We start from the raw sequence: 20,698 nt of genomic DNA, 5'->3' as shown, positions 1-20,698 counted from the left end.
TAACTGATTATGAGAAAATTGATACACATTTCGCTTGCACTTTGAGTTTTGCTAATGCAACAATAAAGTCGATGACTGATATAATTATAAAAACCAATCAATATATGTTGTACAACAAATTCATTAAAAGAGTACCCCTACCATCTTACCTTTATCGTCAGCAAAAATAAAAAAAACATAAACAAAAAAAAACAATGTAGACCGTTTCGGAAACTGTAATGACGTCATATTGACCTAATTCGCAGGTATATATTGGAAAACGATCGGCTGTATATCTCTGAGCCGTAGACTGTGGTAGAAGAAAAAATTTCTAGTTTTTCGTGTATGTTGCAGAATAACCTCCTTGGTTTCGAAATTTTGTTTTGAAATATAAAACAACAATTCTCGACCTCGAAGGTTAGCCTGCAACATACACGAAAACGCGATCACTGTTTTTTCTTTTTCTTTTTTCTTTTTTTCTTTTCTTTTTTTTTTTTTTTTTTTTTTTATTCATATATTTATGGGTTTTGTTTTTGCTCCCCCCCCCCCAAGACCCCCTCAATCCATTTATTAATGTTCTCACAGAGTATCTAAATTTTATTTTAAACATATAAAGGAGTATATTATGGAGAAGTCATATACGGTTCGTTCACAACTGCTTCATAATGTTCATTGCTATCACTAAGTAAGGAATTGTTACATGTAACTTTGATAAGATCTGAAAAGGACAAAGTAAGCTAAAAAATATAGTGATCCGCCAGGACTTATAAATACTTTCTCCACAAAAACCATTATCCATTGAATCAGTCCAGCGTTCATGACTGGATTTGTCTTAAACCGTATACCTTCGGAGGGTCTCGTGCTTGAGATACTCTCCACGAGCTTAATTCCGGAAAAAATGCAGTTGCTTACTTTAGTTAGTATTTTATAACGACCATTTTCTTAATCTCTCAAACGTTTTTTATGAAGTCTACAATGTATCATGTTTTAAAGCCATATTTTAACGTTGAGTACATGTCCTTGTCATGCAGACTAAGTTTATAAATTTCCGAACACCCTCAAATCATGTCAAATATGTTAAAATATATTGTAAAGTGAATAATTTACCAAAATGTCGATGATAAATTTGACAAGAAGAACGTAAGTACATATCATTCATCTGATCATTGGGGCTTGCTGAGTGAGGGGGAAAACAAAAAAAACTAAATCAGTAAATGAAATAACAGATAACGTTTAAACAGGTTGGGAACACTTCCCCTATAGCGAGATATTCTCGCTAAAACGCGATTATCCCTCTCTAGCGAGAATAAATATATCCCGTACAACTGAGGAAAACACCCGTTGAGTACATCTCTTCGTGTTTCACGTGTAAAGAAGAAAAAGTGCTAAAATGTCTGATGCTTCTGCAATAATATTAATCAAAACAAAAACACTCACGATGTGCATTGAATTTCAGACTCCTTCCCTCTTACGCAGCAACTTTGGTATGCAATTTCTTGACTGTGTTGTCAATTTCATTGAAACAATGCACGTCATGTTGAGTGTGTGTCACACTTATTCAGCGTTGCACGAGCGTTGCACGGGATTTACCTTTATTTTCAATAAGGACACCAAAACACCTGATAATGGTAATGTTTACTTTCTCGCTACAGAGGGATAATCGCATTTTATTGAGAATATCTCCCTATAGGGGAAGTGTTCCCAACCTGTTAAAGACGTAATTATACAAGCTCCTGTGATCCGACCTTGTTGGAAATACCACCCTTTTCATACTTATAACATGCATGTTATATACATGTATGCAATAAAGCGAAATAGTTATAACCTATCTCTGAATACCTCTACCCAGTCACTAAACAAGAGGCCTTTTGAGCGTGCCAAATTCTAAAGTGAAACCTTCCAAAGGAGAGTCTGGGATGTTTAAAATATTAATGATGCAATCTGGTTAAATTACAAATTTTTCAATCAATCTGCAGCTCTGTAATTTAGTCAGATTGTTAATGAATTCCTGAAATCAGAGTGCATCTTATACAATTTACCCAAGGTATGAAGGGTTCACATCGCTTTGTGATGCGACGAACTCGCACCAACGATTACACAATTGAGTCACATGATTTGCTCTTCATCAGCTGAAAAATGATGGGGACTACCCATAATACTGCCTGAAAAATGTCGCTGTCACTACAGTATACTTCATTGACAACCCCGTAGATAAAACAAATAAATAGTTTTGAAAGTACCACAAATGATTTCAAATTCCAGACAAGCTTTCCCATACTTTCATATGTTTTGTTGTGGATAATTGCTTGGTTTAAAAGATAAACAATCACAGCTAATGATGACGTCAAAATGCACTGTTTACATCAACCGTGTTATATTTCCTGTGTTAAATCATTGATTGTTATGGGTCTTCGCTCATCTCAACAGTCACATCGTAAACATATGTTTTACAGTGTAACTGCTGAGACCAGGGAAAACCTTTAACATCTTGCAACACAACCTTAGACATGTTAACATTGCATAGTGATGTTATATTATAATAACTGCAATGTTCAAGCAATTATCAACAACAAAACATACAAAGGTATGAGAAAGCTTATCTGGAATTTGAAAATGTTTGTGGTACATACTTTCCAAACAATTTATCTATTATAACTACAGGGTTTTCATTGAAGTATACTGCAGTGATGGCAACATTATAAAGAAGCATTATGGGTAATCCCCATCATTTTTTAGCTGATGAAGAGCAAATCATGTGACTGAAATGTGTAATCATTGGAGTGAGCCCATCACGTTGCTTCACTTAAGAAACACTAAATTCAAAATAACAAAGCAAAATGATAATTTAAAAATAACCCACTGAAACCTACTTCCAAGGACTGGTGGCTGTCAACAATTCTGTGGCAACATCTGATAAAATATAATTACAGTGGAACCCCGTTATTACGTTTTCCATTTTGTCACGATAAAATAACGTAATACCGGGGGCAACGTAATAAACGTTCCCAGTTAAAAATATCGTTTGGAAATTGTATATCGTCCGTTGGTACTCCGTGAAGGGGTGTGTGAATATATCTTTACTGTTTCTTTGTTTAAAAGACTATGATACTTTGTTTTATTTACATCTTATCTTTAATGTCCGTAATTCTTCATGTTCTTATCCCTTTTCTTTATTTCGGTGTAGGATACATAAGGATGTTTTGATAAACGTTGCTTTTTCTGCATTCGTTTGGACCGCCATTTTGTTCAACTTTAAAACAATGCGTTCATGTAAATTTCTCTCAATAACTCGTTCCGGTTCGTATTCAACATTCGTATTAAAAAATAACAAAACATCGTTTTTATTAAGTTCTCTAATTACACAATACACAACACAATAAAAAAAATCCCACCCAAAAAACAACAAAACTATAGACACAAAACGCACACGATACCCAACACTTGCACACTTCTCACCAACGATAAACATGCACGGAGAACAATTTAAACGCAATCCACATAAAAAAAAAAAATATAATGATGCACGAAGATTTCATTTATAACGCTAAATGATGGCACTAAAATCACGTGCGCATCAAGGGATTTTAAAATATTCAGAGGTAAATGCCGAGCACAAATCGGCCGATAGATTGGTGTATGTATGGACGAGATTTACGAACACCCAATCTGCATGTCCAAACAACGAACAATTTTTTTAATTGAACACCTTTAGTCACCTATGTCCAAGCAGTTACCCAAGCGGTTGTAACATTGCTACGATAAATTTTGTCTTTCTTGTTTGGTACCAAAGCTGTCCGTGAATAGAGTTTTAATAGCGAAGGTAATCACACTATGCTGAACACGCAGGTGGTTGAGAAATTATTTCTTTGATTATCAAAATATGAAAAATGAAGTAAATTTCATAGAGTACAATTTGTAAATAAACATTATTTAATTGTTTATCACTGGCTTCTATACGGGGTATTCACCTGTATTGATGTCGCTAGATCTATCGAAGTGTGATCAGTCAAGCGTCTCTAATCCCCAAACAGACCAGGAAATTTACGTGGTGACTGCCTCAGGCAGTCAAGGTGTGAATGGCTTATTATTTTGAGAATCACTATTGAATAATTAGGGGTTTATTACGTTTTTGTCGGAATATTTACAACGTAATACCGAGTCCCGGCATTTTAGGACAATGTAATAACGAGGTCTATTTTATATAGGTTTGTTAAGAAATGGTTTTGTGCTTTGAAATTCCAACGTAATATGCGGACTAACGTAATAAAGGGGGAACGTAATAACGGGGTTCCACTGTAACAATTTTCTTCAGACTCATTATCATAGATAAGTTTTATAAAAATATTTGATTTATAAATTTTTCTTCGGATATTCTCTCTTGACATTTCAGTGGTAGGCTTTTGATTTTTGATCTTGCTTAGATTTGAGACTTGACTTACAATATTGTCTTGTTTTGTAAGGCTCATTATTTAAAATTACAACTGTATTTCAGAAAAGACTTCGCTTAACAGTTTAACTCCACATTTGGTCATCTAACATGTTATGAACATTGAGGAGCATAATGCAAACATTTTAATTTGAAAATAATGCATGAGTTATTTTAGAAACATATATATTTTTTAGATAACACATTATTTTTCCATCTTACGGGGTCATTTTTACTCACTTTTTATTTCATCAGCCGTTGAGCTGGACTGGTAGGGTATACTTTCAACCAGTCTTCAGAAAAATTTACCTGTCTCTAGTTTTCCAGAAATTATTGAACATATTTGATTTGTGCTATTCAGATAAAAGAATGGAAACGATATGCCTCAGACAATACTAAAACAGGTCTGCAAGATCTATATATACTAATTGGATTTCCCTGATCAGAGGAGTGTGAAATCGATATATACTAAACAGATTTCCCTGATAAGAGGAGTGTGAGATCTATATATACTAATCGGATTTCCCTGATCAGAGGAGTGTGAAATCGATATATACTAAACAGATTTCCCTGATCAGAGGAGTGCGAGATCTATATATACTAAACAGATTTCCCTGATCAGAGGAGTGCGAGATCTATATATACTAAACAGATTTCCCTGATCAGAGGAGTGTGAGATCTATATATACTAAACAGATTTCCCTGATCAGAGGAGTGCGAAATCTATATATACTAAACAGATTTCCCTGATCAGAGGAGTGTGAGATCTATATATACTAAACAGATTTCCCTGATCAGAGGAGTGTGAGATCTATATATACTAAACAGATTTCCCTGATCAGAGGAGTGCGAGATCTATATATACTAATCGGATTTCCCTGATCAGAGGAGTGCGAGATCTATATATACTAAACAGATTTCCCTGATCAGAGGAGTGTGGGATCTATATATACTAAACAGATTTCCCTGATCAGAGGAGTGCAAGATCTATCTATACTAAACAGATTTCTCTGATCAGAGGAGTGTGAGATCTATATATACTAAACAGATTTCCCTGATCAGAGGAGTGCGAGATCTATATATACTAAACAGATTTCCCTGATCAGAGGAGTGCAAGATCTATCTATACTAAACAGATTTCTCTGATCAGAGGAGTGTGAGATCTATATATACTAAACAGATTTCCCTGATCAGAGGAGTGCGAGATCTATATATACTAAACAGATTTCCCTGATCAGAGGAGTGCAAGATCTATATATAATAAACAGATTTCCCTGATCAGAGGAGTGTGAGATCTATATATACTAAACAGATTTCCCTGATCAGAGGAGTGCAAGATCTATATATAATAAACAGATTTCCCTGATCAGAGGAGTGTGAGATCTATATATACTAAACAGATTTCCCAGATCAGAGGAGTGCCGCCACATGGGCAGTTATGATTAGACAAGTGGGTTTTCCAGAATGAAGTTTTACAAAATTAACCAGTCCCATCAGACTGACAGGCAAATGTTGAGTCCAGAACAATTCATGTAGTATTACCAAACCATGCATCTTATACGCAGTTATTTCATTGTAGAGTGTGAGAATGGCATTAGGTGACAAACAGCCTATGGAGAACACAACAGAATCATCAGATCCACCCAGAGTAAAGGAGGGACTGTTTGCAAACTTGAAATCTTTCTTTTTCACAGTCCCACAGGATAATGAAGTATTTGCACCCATATCACCCATCTCAAAGGGCAAATTTTCTCCAATCATCGATCAGGAGGTTGATAAATTCATAGCAAGTGAAACTGGATTAGACAGGCTAAAACACATGTATTCATATGAGTAAGTACGTGTAGTTCATAGGATAAGTGTGAGTATATATGATATTCAGTGTAGTAATAATAAACATATTACATGTAAATTAGTGAATATCTGTGTTTTATAATATGTATACATGTATATATTTCATTGAAAAATATATCTTTTGAATAAAAAAATCATTGTGAAATCATTTTTGCTCTAATTATTATGAAAACTATTACATCAAAACATAATTTCATGTCTTTCTGTAGAAATGTCCAACTTTTAATAAACCTGATAATTTAGGTCTGAAAGACCAGACCAAACCTCAAACCCTAGACCTAGTTAGGGGTTTAATGCCCCCCCCCCCCCTTCCCCCTACAAAAAAGGCAACAATTAAGCTCTACCAAGCCCTGCAAGGCATTTTTACTGCCATTTCCAAAGACAAATTGTAACTGACAATTATGGGATTAGAACTAGTGATTCCAGAATCTGTATTGAATTCTGATGCTCTTCCAACGGAGCGAGCTCATTATTTTTTATTGATCACTGTAATCCAACTTTTATTTGCGACTGCTGTATTTTGTGATTTACCGATGATAAAGTGGTTCACATCAACTCATTTCTGCGACCAAGATTATTCGAAACAAATACAAGAGATGTCAGAGAACTGGTTCATGGAGAAAAGTGTTCGTGACTATGACGTTCTAGCAAACCTCGCGAAAGTTTCTCACAGGTGAATAAGTTGGTTTACAGTACTTTGTTCACTGCTATGATGTACGTTTTGAATGGTTTGTTTTGCAGCCCTATGAAAGTATTAAGTTCTGACTTGTATGATGTACGTTTTGAATGGTTGATATTTCGTCCTATGACAGTATGTAGATGTACGTTTTGATTGGTTGATTTTTCAGCCCTATGATAGTATTAAGTTCTGACTTGTATGATGTGTGTTTTGATTGGTTGATTTTTCAGCACTATGACAGTATGTAGATGTAAGATTTGATTGGTTGATTTTTCAGTCCTCTGACAATATTTAGTGCTGACTTGTACGGTGTACTCAGCATGGCCACCCCCGTCACATTGGTCTCAGGTGTTATCATAGCAGGACTTCGATATCCCAGAGCGAAGGAGGACTTTATGAAAAGTCCAGAGAGGGGACTGGTCAAATTTCAGAGGTCAAACCTCAGAATGGCAAGAGTGAGTAGATTTATAACGCAGTATTAAGTCTTCCCCGGAAGACATGTGTCACCTGCTAGTTGATTCTATATGTAATATATCACGTATAATGTTGAAAAAGTAAATTATTCAAATGGTTTTTGTCAGTTTAATACTCCTTTTAAAGGTTTTGAGAATTACTAAACATTCTTTAACGATACCTTAATTGAAATTGAAAGATGAGACATTATTATGCAATGGAATTTGTGGGAGAATCTGTTTGAAATTAAGACATTTATTAAATGTAGACTGAATGAAAACATATGTTTGAAAATATGTATCAACCTGTTACTGTGCTCTTCAAGACAATGGTAATAACCATAAGTAATTATCTGTTGGGTTTACTGCTTAGTGTTGTTGTCTTTTTATATATCCAATTTACTGTTTCTCAAGAAAAATCATAATTAGTGCTGTTCTGAAATCACATATACTGTCCTTCAGTATGGAAATTACAAATACTGTCCTTTTGTACATAAAAATACTGTCCTTCAGTTAATCATAAAATAAAATCTTCAGGAAAAAATTTTTTTGCTGTAAAAAATTCTAAGTCCCGGCAAACAGGAAGTTGATAAGCGACAGATTCGAAAATGTCTTACACAATACAGTTGGCCACACTGATGCTCTGTGCCAAATATCAGGGAGTTGCCCCATGTGGTTCTTGAGAAAACTGTGACAGAAATTTTTTGTGACGACGACGACGCCAGACGACGACGCAAGACGACGGATAGTGATCCCTATATGTCGCCACTGCGTGTAACGCAGGCGACACAACAATGTACATACATGTATATGGAGATGTAAATTTGTAGGCATACATATATGGAGATTTAAATTTGTAGGCATACATTGATATTTTAGGTATATATAGATCTGCATGATTTATTATTTACCAAATTTTCCTTTTGTGAAAAATGATGTACATGTAGCTGTTGAAATTGTACTGTATAAGAATATGTTGATACAGAATACTGACTGTTGTTGATTTCTGCTGCTGCACCCCGGTCATACTGTACTTTTATGCAGTACATGTCACTGTGTATATTTTCTCCCTTGATTTCTGTGAAAAGCTTTTAATTTCATGCATTTGTGTTTACCACATTTATATGAAGTACTGCACTGACTAACTATATAATGTTATGTTTATCAGTACCATCAGAGTGGAAACTGGTCTTGGTGGTGGGTGGGGGTGTTAAACCTTCCCCTTTTGTAGGATATTTGTTCACTTTAGTAAAGTTTGTTTTATAAAATAGGGGCTTCAACTACCCATTTAAAGCTAAAACGTGCCATTTAATGTAGCATTGCCTCTGGGGTTACCCATGTATAGATTATATGCATGTCTCTTTTCAGAGGTACAAGTATGATATAATTGCATTAGATGTCATGAAAACATCTGTCCGAGCAGCCGTTAAATTTGGAGGATTTTTCACATGTATTCTGTGAGTATTTTGCTGATATAAGTATTTTACATTCCACCTTACCTAGAGGTTCAAGTGAGTTTTTTCTGATTAAATTTTGTCCATCTTCCTTAACATCCTACCTTCTATATGCTGGGAATTACATGTGTCCTACAGTTTGACCTGATACAATATGTACCGCTAGGATCAGAAGGTCAGTTTCATTTGAACTGAGCACAAAACATATGTAACGAATTTTAAGTCTTTAAAATGAAGGACTATGCCCCAATCCAAGAAATTATTATGAAATAATGAAAATTGGATCGGTATTCATGTACAAAATATACATACATGTGTAACGGGAAGGGAGAAAATGCAATAGGCCAGACCGGGATTGGAACCCAGGCCCCCCAGTAATGTGCTCTACAAACTGAGCTATATGGCCACCAGCAATCAAACATGTCTCACTGCCACATTCCTCCCTCCTTAAGTGTTGTCACACCTTGAAGACATGAACCCAGAATTTTTATCCCCTGGCAGGCATTTTCGCCTGTCAGTTCCTGGGGCTGGTCTATGGCACCAAATGTAACAGGAAGGAAAAAATGCAAGAGACCAGACCAGGATTCAAACTTGAGCCCCCCACCCCAAACCTTTAGTCAGATGCTCTACCAACTGAGCTATCTGGCCACCAGCGATCAAACCCATCTGACTGCCTCACATAGTAATTTGCTTTGTTATTTCCTTTTTTTTTGTGATAACGACTTTGCCGAGATTGAAAAGAGTAAAATGTAGAATAGACACTTTCTTGTGTACATTCAGGTTTTTTCAAACTGCACTCAGAGTAATGGAAGGTGTTAATCTTTTTGGATGTGCTGTGATGTGGTCTGGATTTTTGTTCTCTATGAACGTTCCTTATATCCTGTATACTGAGTTGATATTAGGTTCTTCCCATGGGGATCCGGGTTAGAATAGGTCCTCAGTGCCCATTGCTTGTCGTAAGAGGCAACTAAATAGGGAGGTCCTTTGGATGAGAACGCAAAACCCGAGGTCCCGTGTCACAGCAAGTGTTTCACGATAAAGATCCCTCCCTGCTCAAAGGCCATAAGCCCCGAGCATAGAACTAAATTTGACAGCCCTTCACCGGCAATGGTGAAGTCTCCATATAAGTGAAAGATTCTTGAGTGGTACATTAAACAATATACAACCAACCATTAGGTTGGGTCAATCTTGAGAGTGATGTAAAAGTATGTTTCATTCCTTGGTTTACATTTTTCTGATAAGGAAATATTGCTCTATGTCATATGAAATTGAAGTGTCTTCATAGTTATTCATCAAATGACATTGAATGAGTTTTTTTAAAAGAGTTGAAATATGAAATGAAAGTAATTTTCTACTCATTTTATATAAAACTAGTTCTAATTGTAATGGGGATCATTACATATGTTCCCCAAACCTCCCCCAATTAAAAAGTGGTGTCATTTTAAACCTATAGCAAAAAAATATCATTTTATTTTAGCCTTTAATTAGTATGTTTAATATGGTAATTTCAGCACCAAGAAATGAGAGAAAATAATCCACATGCATACACGTGCATGCTAATATGATTTTGCACTTTTGTTAATGTCATTCAACAGGCATTTGTATCATATACCCACAGTATGAATTTCATAATGTTGGCATCAAATATAAGGAAGTTATAGTGATTTTAAAATCATCCAATCCGAAATCAGCACATGTGCATGCACGTGCTGAGCAGTAATTTTAACTACAGCAATTTGTAAGGAGTACCAAGACACACCTAAAACGTTAACATCAAAAGAATTTGATGAAAAACAAAAATGTTATCGTCCTTCAAAAAATGAACTTTCGACAGACGATGCGTGCGCATGTATGTTGGCATTTTTTATTACACTAATATACATACATGTATGTATAGGTACACATATTATTTAACTATGCTGTTAATATCAACTCGACATTCGCTTCATTCATGAGAGAGTTACAGACGTTTTAGTATTAACCAATCAAAAAGAAGCGCACATGCATGCACATCCAGATTGTTAATTTTTACCATGCAAATCGGTTAAGTCTCAATTTCCACTTGCTATATAAATATCAAACAATTTCAATGAACAACAATAAAGTTAAACTATTTACAAAGTTAGTGTACAAAAAATGTGATGCACATGCATGCACGTTCAGAAATGATGACTATCATTTTGCACATCTACAAATGATATACTATCATCCTATTAAGGTTTAATATTGATCTCTTGTGTATTCTGATTTCGAATATTTTGTATCAAAAATGCAATGCACATGCAGACAAAATGACTATCATTCTGTACGTCTACAAATGCTATATATACTATCATCCTGGAAAGTTTCATATCGATCCCTTGTAGTTTCTGAGAACACTCCTGAACAAAAAAGTACCGGAGAAAATTAATAATACTAGGAAGAAACAGAGTAAAAACAATATGTTCCCAAACATTGTTTGTGGAACATAATAAAGTAACTTAGGACAGATTACGTTTTCCTAATTGTGGTTTACAATGTGTTATGTTTCTTTGTAAAGCAACAAACTTACTATTTGTAAAATTAGCAAAGGCATCTGAATCTAGTTGATTGTCAAGTGTTTAGACTTTTATCTTTTAGATCGATAATGCATGGATAAGATGTCGTCAGGGGGAATATAAAATTTGTATTCACAATTATAAAAATATCTATTAAACAGAATTTCAGCATGAAAATTAACATTGCATTAGAAAAATAGAAGTGGAGTATGAAAATATATGAGTTAAAGGTTGTTTTTGTTTTTCTTTTTGAATGAATGATTTTAGAAATGTTTCTTTAACAGACTGGTGAATCAGAATTTAGCCACTTACAACAACAAATCAAGCCCACTGTATTACGCAGCAGGAGGAGGTAAGGGGAGGTGACTCTAAGTAGGGAACCCAAGAATAGAAATATGTCTTAGGGTGTCATGAATTGAACATACATGTACATGTATCACTTCATGCAAATCAAGATTTCTGTGTTAAGTTAAATCATATCCAAATGGTAGTCACTTAAAAAACATACAATAAACAAAACATAGTTAAATACAAATTCTTTTGAAATAAAAAAGGAAACATGTTTTTTGAAAACACTATACCTGTACTTGAAAAACCGGTTTTATTTACTTAAGCAAATCATGAAATCAAAATTGTTATGCATAATGGAGGCTTAAGTTTTGAAAGGAATTTTTCAGAGATAAAAAAAGAGCAAAATTAATGTTCGAAATTTTACTATAGCTGAGGAAATATGTCAAATGATGATCTTCACATCTTAATTTTTACAGCTGTTGCTGGTGCAATAAATAAATTTTTCTATGGTGTACGAGCTATGGCTGCTGCAGGAAGCATCGCCGGTGTGATGGGGTAGGTCTGCCTCTCTGTATACTAGCCAGGCATATATAATCTTCAGCAATAATTGAATCGGTACAGATTATTTCACAAAAGAGAAGGGAAATTAAGGGCCATGGTCTGGCCCCCATTTCGAGCAGTTATCATGTACAGAACTGTAGATCATGTCTATCTAAAAAAAAAAAAGTATCATGTTTAACATTGACATACAGATGTATATATATGTTCCAACTTCACACAATGTTGCAAAGTCAGGGGAAAAAATTGAATTTCCACCTTTTGGGGGGCTGAAAATCAACTTTTAAGCATATGTATGTTTCATCGGAAGAAACAGCATATATACTTGCCTATTTTGTTCACTTTTATTAGTTACAGCTTTGGTATAAAAATGTTACATAGGCAAACACGTGCTGAAGGTATCCAAAGCAAAATGAAACGTAAATCTTTTTTTATTTTAAATGTATGCCATTTTGTTCTGAAACACAATATTTTCTCAAATTGTTGACTATCTTGCATCGTTGGAAACCCACTGTCAGTCGCACTACATTTTAAACGTAGTGCAACCGACCGTTGATTTCTGACAGACTATCTTGTGGGCTTAGTCACATACGATTATTATGAAGACATCATCTTGAAACAAGTTTTTATAATGTTCACAGTTTTAAATCTATTTTGAAATTTAAGTCCTCTCTGTAATAAAAGCATTTGAGTATCCATGGTTCTGAAACAGAAGAATGAGCTGATATCTGAGATGAAAGTTCACTAATTAGAATAATCATTAATGCTCACAGAGATTGTAATGAGAAATGCAAGCATCATTCATTACAAGTATACATTTATCTTATAATGAACTGGACGGTACAGATACATGATTCAGGCAGGCAGTCTTATTCATTGGGCCTATTGTTTTATGTACTTTGTGATATTGTATTCTTTGTGATAGTTGTGGTACATGTATATACATTTAGGTGTACCTTGATTGATTTGGACAAAGGATGGTGACAAGTGTGAAATATGAGTGTCTGCCCTTTGAACCAAATACATCAAGATACACTGAAATAGATATTCAATAACTCGCCAATTAGAGAGACATGTAGAATGTTTGTCATGTGACCAGTGGTCATGTGATTTTTTTATTGTCCCCAATGAAAAATCTATTTTTTGTCAGGTGACACATTATTTTTGTTTTCATTTCCCACCACATTGGTACACTGCACACAAGTGACCAGACTCTTGCAGAGAGAGGATGTGTAAGCACATATTTACAGCAATGAACGCGAAGGAAATTTGTAACAGGATTTCAACTGACCAAGGAGAACTTATGTTAAACGCAAATGTCTTATAAAATTGAAATGAAATACTCCAATAAAGTTTATTTTTATCATTTTTTTTTTTTTCACATTCTCATAATCAGTCAAATTAATGAAGAAACGTATCAAAGATTTTGTGTATTCTCACATTGTTTCACAAACTACTAAAAATCAATTTCACCAAAGTGTGGTTACCGAAGTCCACCTTGGTCAATAAAGTGTCCATATCATGTAAATTTCCCTTGTTTGTTTTCAGGAAGTCATAAAATGCTTATTTTGAATTAGGATTATTTTCCAAGGATGTTGTCAGTGAATCATTTGTTGTTGTGTTTTGTTTTTTTTTTTAATTGAAATTTCACTTTAGAAAGATTTACACAAATGAGTGTTCAATAATACCTGTTAGTTCACCTGCCCATTGATATTTCTCTAGTTAACTTATTCTACACCTGGTAACAAAGAAAGAATTAATGTAAACTAATGTAGATGATGACAATCGGATTTACTTTTCATTTTTAGGTTGCTGTATGGCGGTGCATTTTATCTATTTTTAAGACAGTATGACATGACACAGGATAAATTTCACTGGGAAGACGTTAAGAGAAGACTTGAAATAGGGGTAAGACAATTAAGATTGCAATACAGAAAACTTATACATCTGTTGTGGAAAAAACATCAATGTGAAAACAAAACATCTATTGTAAGACAGAGATTGTAAGATAGAGATTGTAAGATAGAGATTGTAAGACAGAGATTGTAAGACAAAGATTGTAAGATAGAGATTGTAAGACAGAGATTGTAAGACAGATCTAGAGATTGTATGATAGAGATTGTAAGACAGAAATTATAAGACTATGATTGTAAGACAGATCTAGAGATTGCAAGACAGAGATTGTAAGATAGAGATTGTAAGACAGTTCTAGAGATTGTAAGACAGAGATTGTAAGACAGAAATTGTAATACAGAGATTGTAAGACAGAGATTGTAAGACAGATCAAGAGATTGTACGACAGATTTAAAGATTGTAAGATAGAGATTGTAAGACAGAGATTATAAGACAGAGATTGTAAGATAGATCTAGAGATTGTAAGATAGAGATTGTAAGACAGAAATTGTAAAACAGATCTAGAGATTGTAAGATAGAGATTGTAAGACAGAGATTGTATGACAGATCTAGAGCTTGTAAGATAGAGATTGTAAGATAGATTTAGAGATTGTAAGACAGATCTAGAGATTGTAAGACATAGATTGTAAGACAGAGATTGAAGACAAAAATGCAATGCAAAGAATATTGAATTTTAAAAAAAAAAGAGCATTGATATTTATGTGATAAGACAAGATTTGCAGTGTAACAACAAGATGAAAGCTGATAGATTATCATAATATCAAAAATGAAAAATAAGACTGCTTTAAATGTAGATGTGATGTAAATGAGGGTAACAAAAATATGCAGTTGATTTTGAGAAGGATATCACTATTATCACCTGTTGCTGGAAACAAAGTACTTTGTTTTGTGTACTTGTTTGTCTTGTTTTTACTCCCCTGAGATATAAGCTGAAATAAGCTCTTTTGATCATCATCTGTCCATAAACTTTACACATTTTTTACTTCTTCTCCAGAACAATTGGGCCAATATCAATTAAACTTGTCATAAGGCATCATTGGGTAAAGGGAATTCAAAATTCTCCAAATGTACATATGTATGGTCACACACATTTCAAAGGGAAGATAATTAAAGATATGGTGGAAATGTGATGCTATCTTTTTTTCAAAATCCTCTTCTCAAGAACCACTGGACCAGACAAGACAATGCATGTACTTAGGTGAAAGCTTCCTTAACAAATGTAAATTCAAAATTGTTCAAATCATGGCCCAGGGTGGGGATGAAGGTTTTAAATGAAAATATATGGGTGGAATCTTTAAATTCAAAGTCTGCTCAAGAAAAGAAGAGCCTTGATTTTCTGTTTTAAGAAGTGAACCAGGTCCTGCTTGGGCCTCTTGTTATGTTCTATTATGAATAACCATTGAAATTTTTGTTCCTATTTGTTTCTTCCTTCTTTCCTGTTTAGTATGAGACGACTAAGAAGTCAGATGAGAAGGGCAGTAATGGACCAGGGTCTTGACGTTTCTACTGTGTTATTAAGTACTCTAAAACATTTGTGTGTGAAAGGTGTGAAAGATGTGCATTTTCATGTATGATGTCGAAAATCTTTGTTACACAAACAATAAAGATATAAATAATGTTATTAAATGACTGAAGTTTTCCTCTTTTCTGATTGGCTTAAACAATACATTACTTCTTGAAAGAAAATTGCACACATGGATTTATTTACTTGGGCCTGTAAAGCCAGACTCTAATTATGACATGCTCTCTCTCTCTCTCATTATTTACAAAATATAATCTTTTCATATTTTCAAGTGTTTGATAACCATTTAGTAACGAATTTTTATGTTGGTTAATATTATGTAATGTATTGACTTTTGTTTGGTCAACTGATGACTATATGGACCAGGACTCAGTTGCAAAAAAGTTAAGTTTAACTGACAGTCAATGTCTAGTTATCACTTTATAAATGCAAGAGTTAATGACAAGTTAACTGTTAATAGAAAGTAAACTAACCTTAGTACAGCTGGGTCCTGGTGAAGTATTGGTTAACCAAGGTCATAGGTCGAAGTCAACCAATACCTGACAAGGTCTCTATTGTCACGACTAAACTTCATCAAAGGTCAATAACTGCTTTATTAAATGATCAGAAAATTTACAACAGTTTTCACAATATTTCTTTATTCCTTCAGCAAATACAGTGTGTATATTTTAACACATTATAACTATTTCAACAGCCAAATCCCACAAACTGTGTATTTTGAAGTAGTGTCAAAAATACATTGTAGTTGATAGTGATTGGACAGAAATTAGTCATGCTTGGTAAAGCCGTTAACGGCAGTGAATTTGTAGTTGGTAGTGATCGGACAGAAATTAGTCATGTTTGGTAAAGCCGTTAACGGCAGTGAATTTGTAGTTGGTAGTGATTGGACAGAAATTAGTCATGTTTGGTAAAGCCGTTAACGGCAGTGAATTTGTAGTTGGTAGTGATCGGACAGAAATTAGTCATGTTTGGTAAAGCCGTTAACGGCAGTGAATTTGTAGTTGGTAGTGATTGGACAGAAATTAGTCATGTTTGGTAAAGCCGTTAACGGCAGTGAATTTGTAGTTGGTAGTGATCGGACAGAAATTAGTCATGTTTGGTAAAGCCGTTAACGGCAGTGAATTTGACTTGCTGATAATGCTTTAAAACTGCAAATTGATTGGACGATAAAAATGTCAGCAAATGTGTTGTTGGTCAAGAGGGAAATCTCGAATAAATCTCCCAAGTTAATATTGAGGTGAACTCGCTCTAAGTTACATACCGGAAATTATCGTCTGGACCAATCAGAGAGAATCGAAATTCCTAGCCATTGATCAATGGTTGATATCACTTCCCCCGAGATGGATAAATCAACTTTTGAGAATTTAATTACATAAATGTACATTACCAATGCATATTATAAGAACCAGTCGCAGTAGCTCAGTGGTAGAGCGTTTATTTAATTACCTGTTGGCCGTGAGTTCGAGCCCCTCATTAGAAGAGGCAGTGATTGATCCTTCGCCAAACGCTGGCATTTAGAAGTGAGAATCACGAGTCTTACAGAACAGAGGTCCGATGTTGTGGCAGCATAACCTCCACTGTAACGGCCCTGAGCGCTAAGCATAGGTCTAAATTTGTGGTACTTCACCTACAGCTGGTGACGTCTCAGTATGAGAGAAATTTCAAACATATAAAAACAGCATATTGCAGAGGGGGAAAAACATGTACATATGCTACGTATTGGAATTCTTAGAGGAGTTGTCTTTCTTTGTATTTCCAAGGTTAAAGGGGGGGGGGGGGGGGGTTACCTTCAATATACGTGCACTAGTAAGTCTTGCTACACTGTAGTACTTTATTTTCCGCTTGCCTTGCAGTAAGATGTTCTTGTGGATAAACTTCGATACTTACTGATAGAACAGAGAAAGTTCACATACAAGGAAATGAAGTGTTAATAGAATCCTTATAATATACCTAAGTACCTTAATGTTCCACATACATGATATGTACATACACAGCGTAAAATTTTACGTACCCCTTGTACAGTGTACATTGTATGTACATCAGTTGGATTGTTGCTTTGTTTGGTGTCGTGTTTTACAACAAGGACACAACATATATATATATATATATATATATATATATATATATATATATATCAAATAAACAACATATAAATATCAAATACTGCTGGCCAATGGCAGGACACAACATATAAATATCAAGTACTGTTGTCCAATGGCAAGGCGCAACACATAGATATAAAAATTTATATATATATCAAATACTGTTGTCCAATGGCAGGACACAACATATAGGGCCGCGACAAACCTAAGTCGTTAAAACGGGTAGTGACATTTCCATCGCCAAACGCTCGGACTCGGGTGTGAATGTCACAGGTCCTCTGAGATTACCTTAAAAACGGGTGTCCCGTATCACAGTAAGTGTGGCACACTAAAGAACCCTCACTGTTCAATGGCCGTAAGCGCCTAAATTTTAAATTTGACGTCTCCATGAGTGTAAAATTCTCGAGAAGGACGTTAAACAAGGTACAATCAATCCAATGGCAGGACACAACATATAGATATCAAATAATGCTGTCCAATGGCAGGACACAACATATAAATATCAAATACTGCTGTCCAATGGCAGGACACAACATATAAATATCAAGTACTGTTGTCCAATGGCAAGGCGCAACATATAGATATCAAAATTTTTAATACTGTTGTCAAATGGCAGGGCATAACATATAAATATCAAATACTGTTGTTCAATGGCAGAACACAACATATAGATATCAAATACTGGTGTCCAATAGCAGGACACAGCATATAAATATCAAATACTGTTGTCCAATGGCAGGGCGAAATATATAGATATAAAATACTGTTGGCAAATGGCAGGACACAACATATAAATATAAAATACTGTTGTCCAATGGCAGGGCGCAATATATAGATATAAAATACTATTGGCAAATGGCAGGAAACAACGTATAAATATCAAATACTGTTGTCCAATGACAGGGCACAACATATAAATATCAAATACTGTTGTCCAATAGCAGGGCGCAATATAAAGATATAAAATACTGTTGGCAAATAACAGGACACAACATATATATATAGATATAAAATACTGTTGTCCAATGGCAGGACACAACATATAAATATCAAATACTGTTGTCCAATGGTAGGGCACATCATATAAATATCAAATACTGTTGTCCAATGGCAAGGCGCAATATATAGATACATGTATAAAACACTGTTGTCCAATGACAGGACACAACATGTAGATATCAAAGACAGGTATGAAATATCACCTTCCGATTGAACACGGGAGAATTTTTTTTCTCCTTGAATTTAAGCTGTAAAATATCTTAGACGTATGCTTAATCAGTGTATTCTTTCAATCATATTTGGAAATTTTATTTTTGATTTTCATTTACCACGTGCTGTACTCCCTCGATGATATTTCATAGTGCGGCACAGTTGTGGCATTCCATGGATGAACTCCGCAGAAATGAAATCATAGCCCAAGCCAAAATGTAGTCAAAAAATGTTTCCTTTTAAATACAAGAATTGTCCAAGCCCCAGCCAAATCTGTGTACAAAAAAAGTTTCCTCATTCTATAAAATACAAGAATCTACCGAGTACACTGTATGTATAGAAAAAGACATCACGGAATCTTGAACAATGTGTATCTAAAGTAAGGAAGAGTTGATTATGAAATTCTCGGAGAGTAACACTGTCCTCGTACTCAGTTTATTACATGTACCTAACAAGGGTGGATCCAGGAATTGTGGTTACGGTGGCGCCACTTTATGAGGCAGTGGGTCCAGGGTGAAGCCCTGGTGGGGGTCCAAGGGGGGGAGCCCCCGAAAGCTCCTGGATTTTACAGATTTTATGGGACTTGAAATATTTCTCCTATTAAGTCATTTGTACTATTTTCTATCATTTTAATAAGGTGAAATTAATAAAATGACCCAACTTTTAATTGGTTTTTGGAAAAAATTAAGTTCTCCCGATAAAGTAATGCAAGAGATCAAAGGATTTTGTCATTTATTTCTCCGGGAGTGGAAAAAAAATTATTGCTTCTTTTATCGTTTAGTACATTTTCCGAAACAAGATACCGCGATTTACCTTAAATTTGAAAATTTTAGGGGGGGGGGGGGGCGCCTGCTGCGCCCCCCTCTAAATCCGCCAATGCCTAATGAGGTTTGAAATCTTTTAGAATTATTCCAATGTACAGGACACTTGGTCACAAACATTTTGCTGACATTTAAAATTTTCATTTCACTAGGTACATTTTTTAGGTAGATAAAGTGTTGTTTATCAGCACTCTTTTCATAACTTCGGAAAGATGTCAGCGTGCATTGAAATAATTGATTTCATTCATTTTCTGTTTCTACGCTAATATTATCGTAAACAGTGAGAGACAATGATTACACCTGAAGATTGCTTCACAGCTATGTCCCCCGAGTCGAGAGAGAAGAAATGATTGTATTCGACTTAAAATGCAATTAAACGGCATTATGAATGGATCATATGATCAGTTAAATGATATTACTTAAACGATTTAATGATGTCGCTTAATCCTAAGGGATATCAATCATTTTAGGATAGTAATATCAGTTAAACAAATTGGTGACACCACTTCATCATTTTAATTGACATCACTTACTGAAATTAATTGAGTGATATCATCTATATGTTTAAGTAATATCACTATTATCTTACAATTTTGAATTTCTAAGTACGCGAAAGCACAATCACTACATGTACCTATTATTTGTACAGGTGTGTTTCAAAGTCAGTTTCTATGGTTCAAATTATCGGTATTCCCAGCACAAAAGTCTACCCTGTAAGAAGAGAGAGATAGTAAGTGTGTGTGTGTGTGTGTCCCTGTGTCCACTTGTGAGTGATAATCTAAGATACAAGACTGTACACGCATATAGGTGTTGCATGTTACATGTAAATCCTTGTAGGTTTCAAGAGCAAGCCAGAGTAGAGTTGTTCCGCTTCGCTCTACAAGTGCCTACAGAGGAACT

The 20,698-nt window shown here is 34.8% G+C and overlaps 1 protein-coding gene across 2 annotated transcripts; it reads left to right on the top strand.

Annotated features, from left to right (window-relative positions):
• The first annotated feature begins 965 nt into the window (after positions 1-965).
• LOC125655705 (uncharacterized) lies at positions 966-15,765 on the top strand. Of its 2 annotated transcripts, XM_056144435.1 has the most exons (8): positions 966-1,119; positions 5,985-6,238; positions 7,216-7,393; positions 8,759-8,847; positions 11,666-11,733; positions 12,149-12,227; positions 14,039-14,138; positions 15,589-15,765. In XM_056144435.1, the coding sequence occupies exons 2-8, from the start codon at positions 5,994-5,996 to the stop codon at positions 15,640-15,642; spliced, it is 813 nt and encodes a 270-aa protein (XP_056000410.1). In that variant the 5' UTR covers positions 966-1,119; positions 5,985-5,993; the 3' UTR covers positions 15,643-15,765. The 2 variants fall into 2 exon arrangements, with proteins under 2 accessions (XP_056000410.1, XP_056000409.1); XM_056144434.1 differs by lacking the exon at positions 15,589-15,765 and having other exon boundaries at positions 14,039-15,416.
• The last annotated feature ends 4,933 nt before the right edge of the window (positions 15,766-20,698 follow it).

Source organism: Ostrea edulis, chromosome 7 (assembly GCF_947568905.1).
Source record: "Ostrea edulis chromosome 7, xbOstEdul1.1, whole genome shotgun sequence".
Taxonomy (NCBI): Eukaryota; Metazoa; Mollusca; class Bivalvia; order Ostreida; family Ostreidae; genus Ostrea; species Ostrea edulis.
Note: the sequence above shows the minus strand (reverse complement) of the source record. Positions and strands in the feature narration are given on the sequence as shown.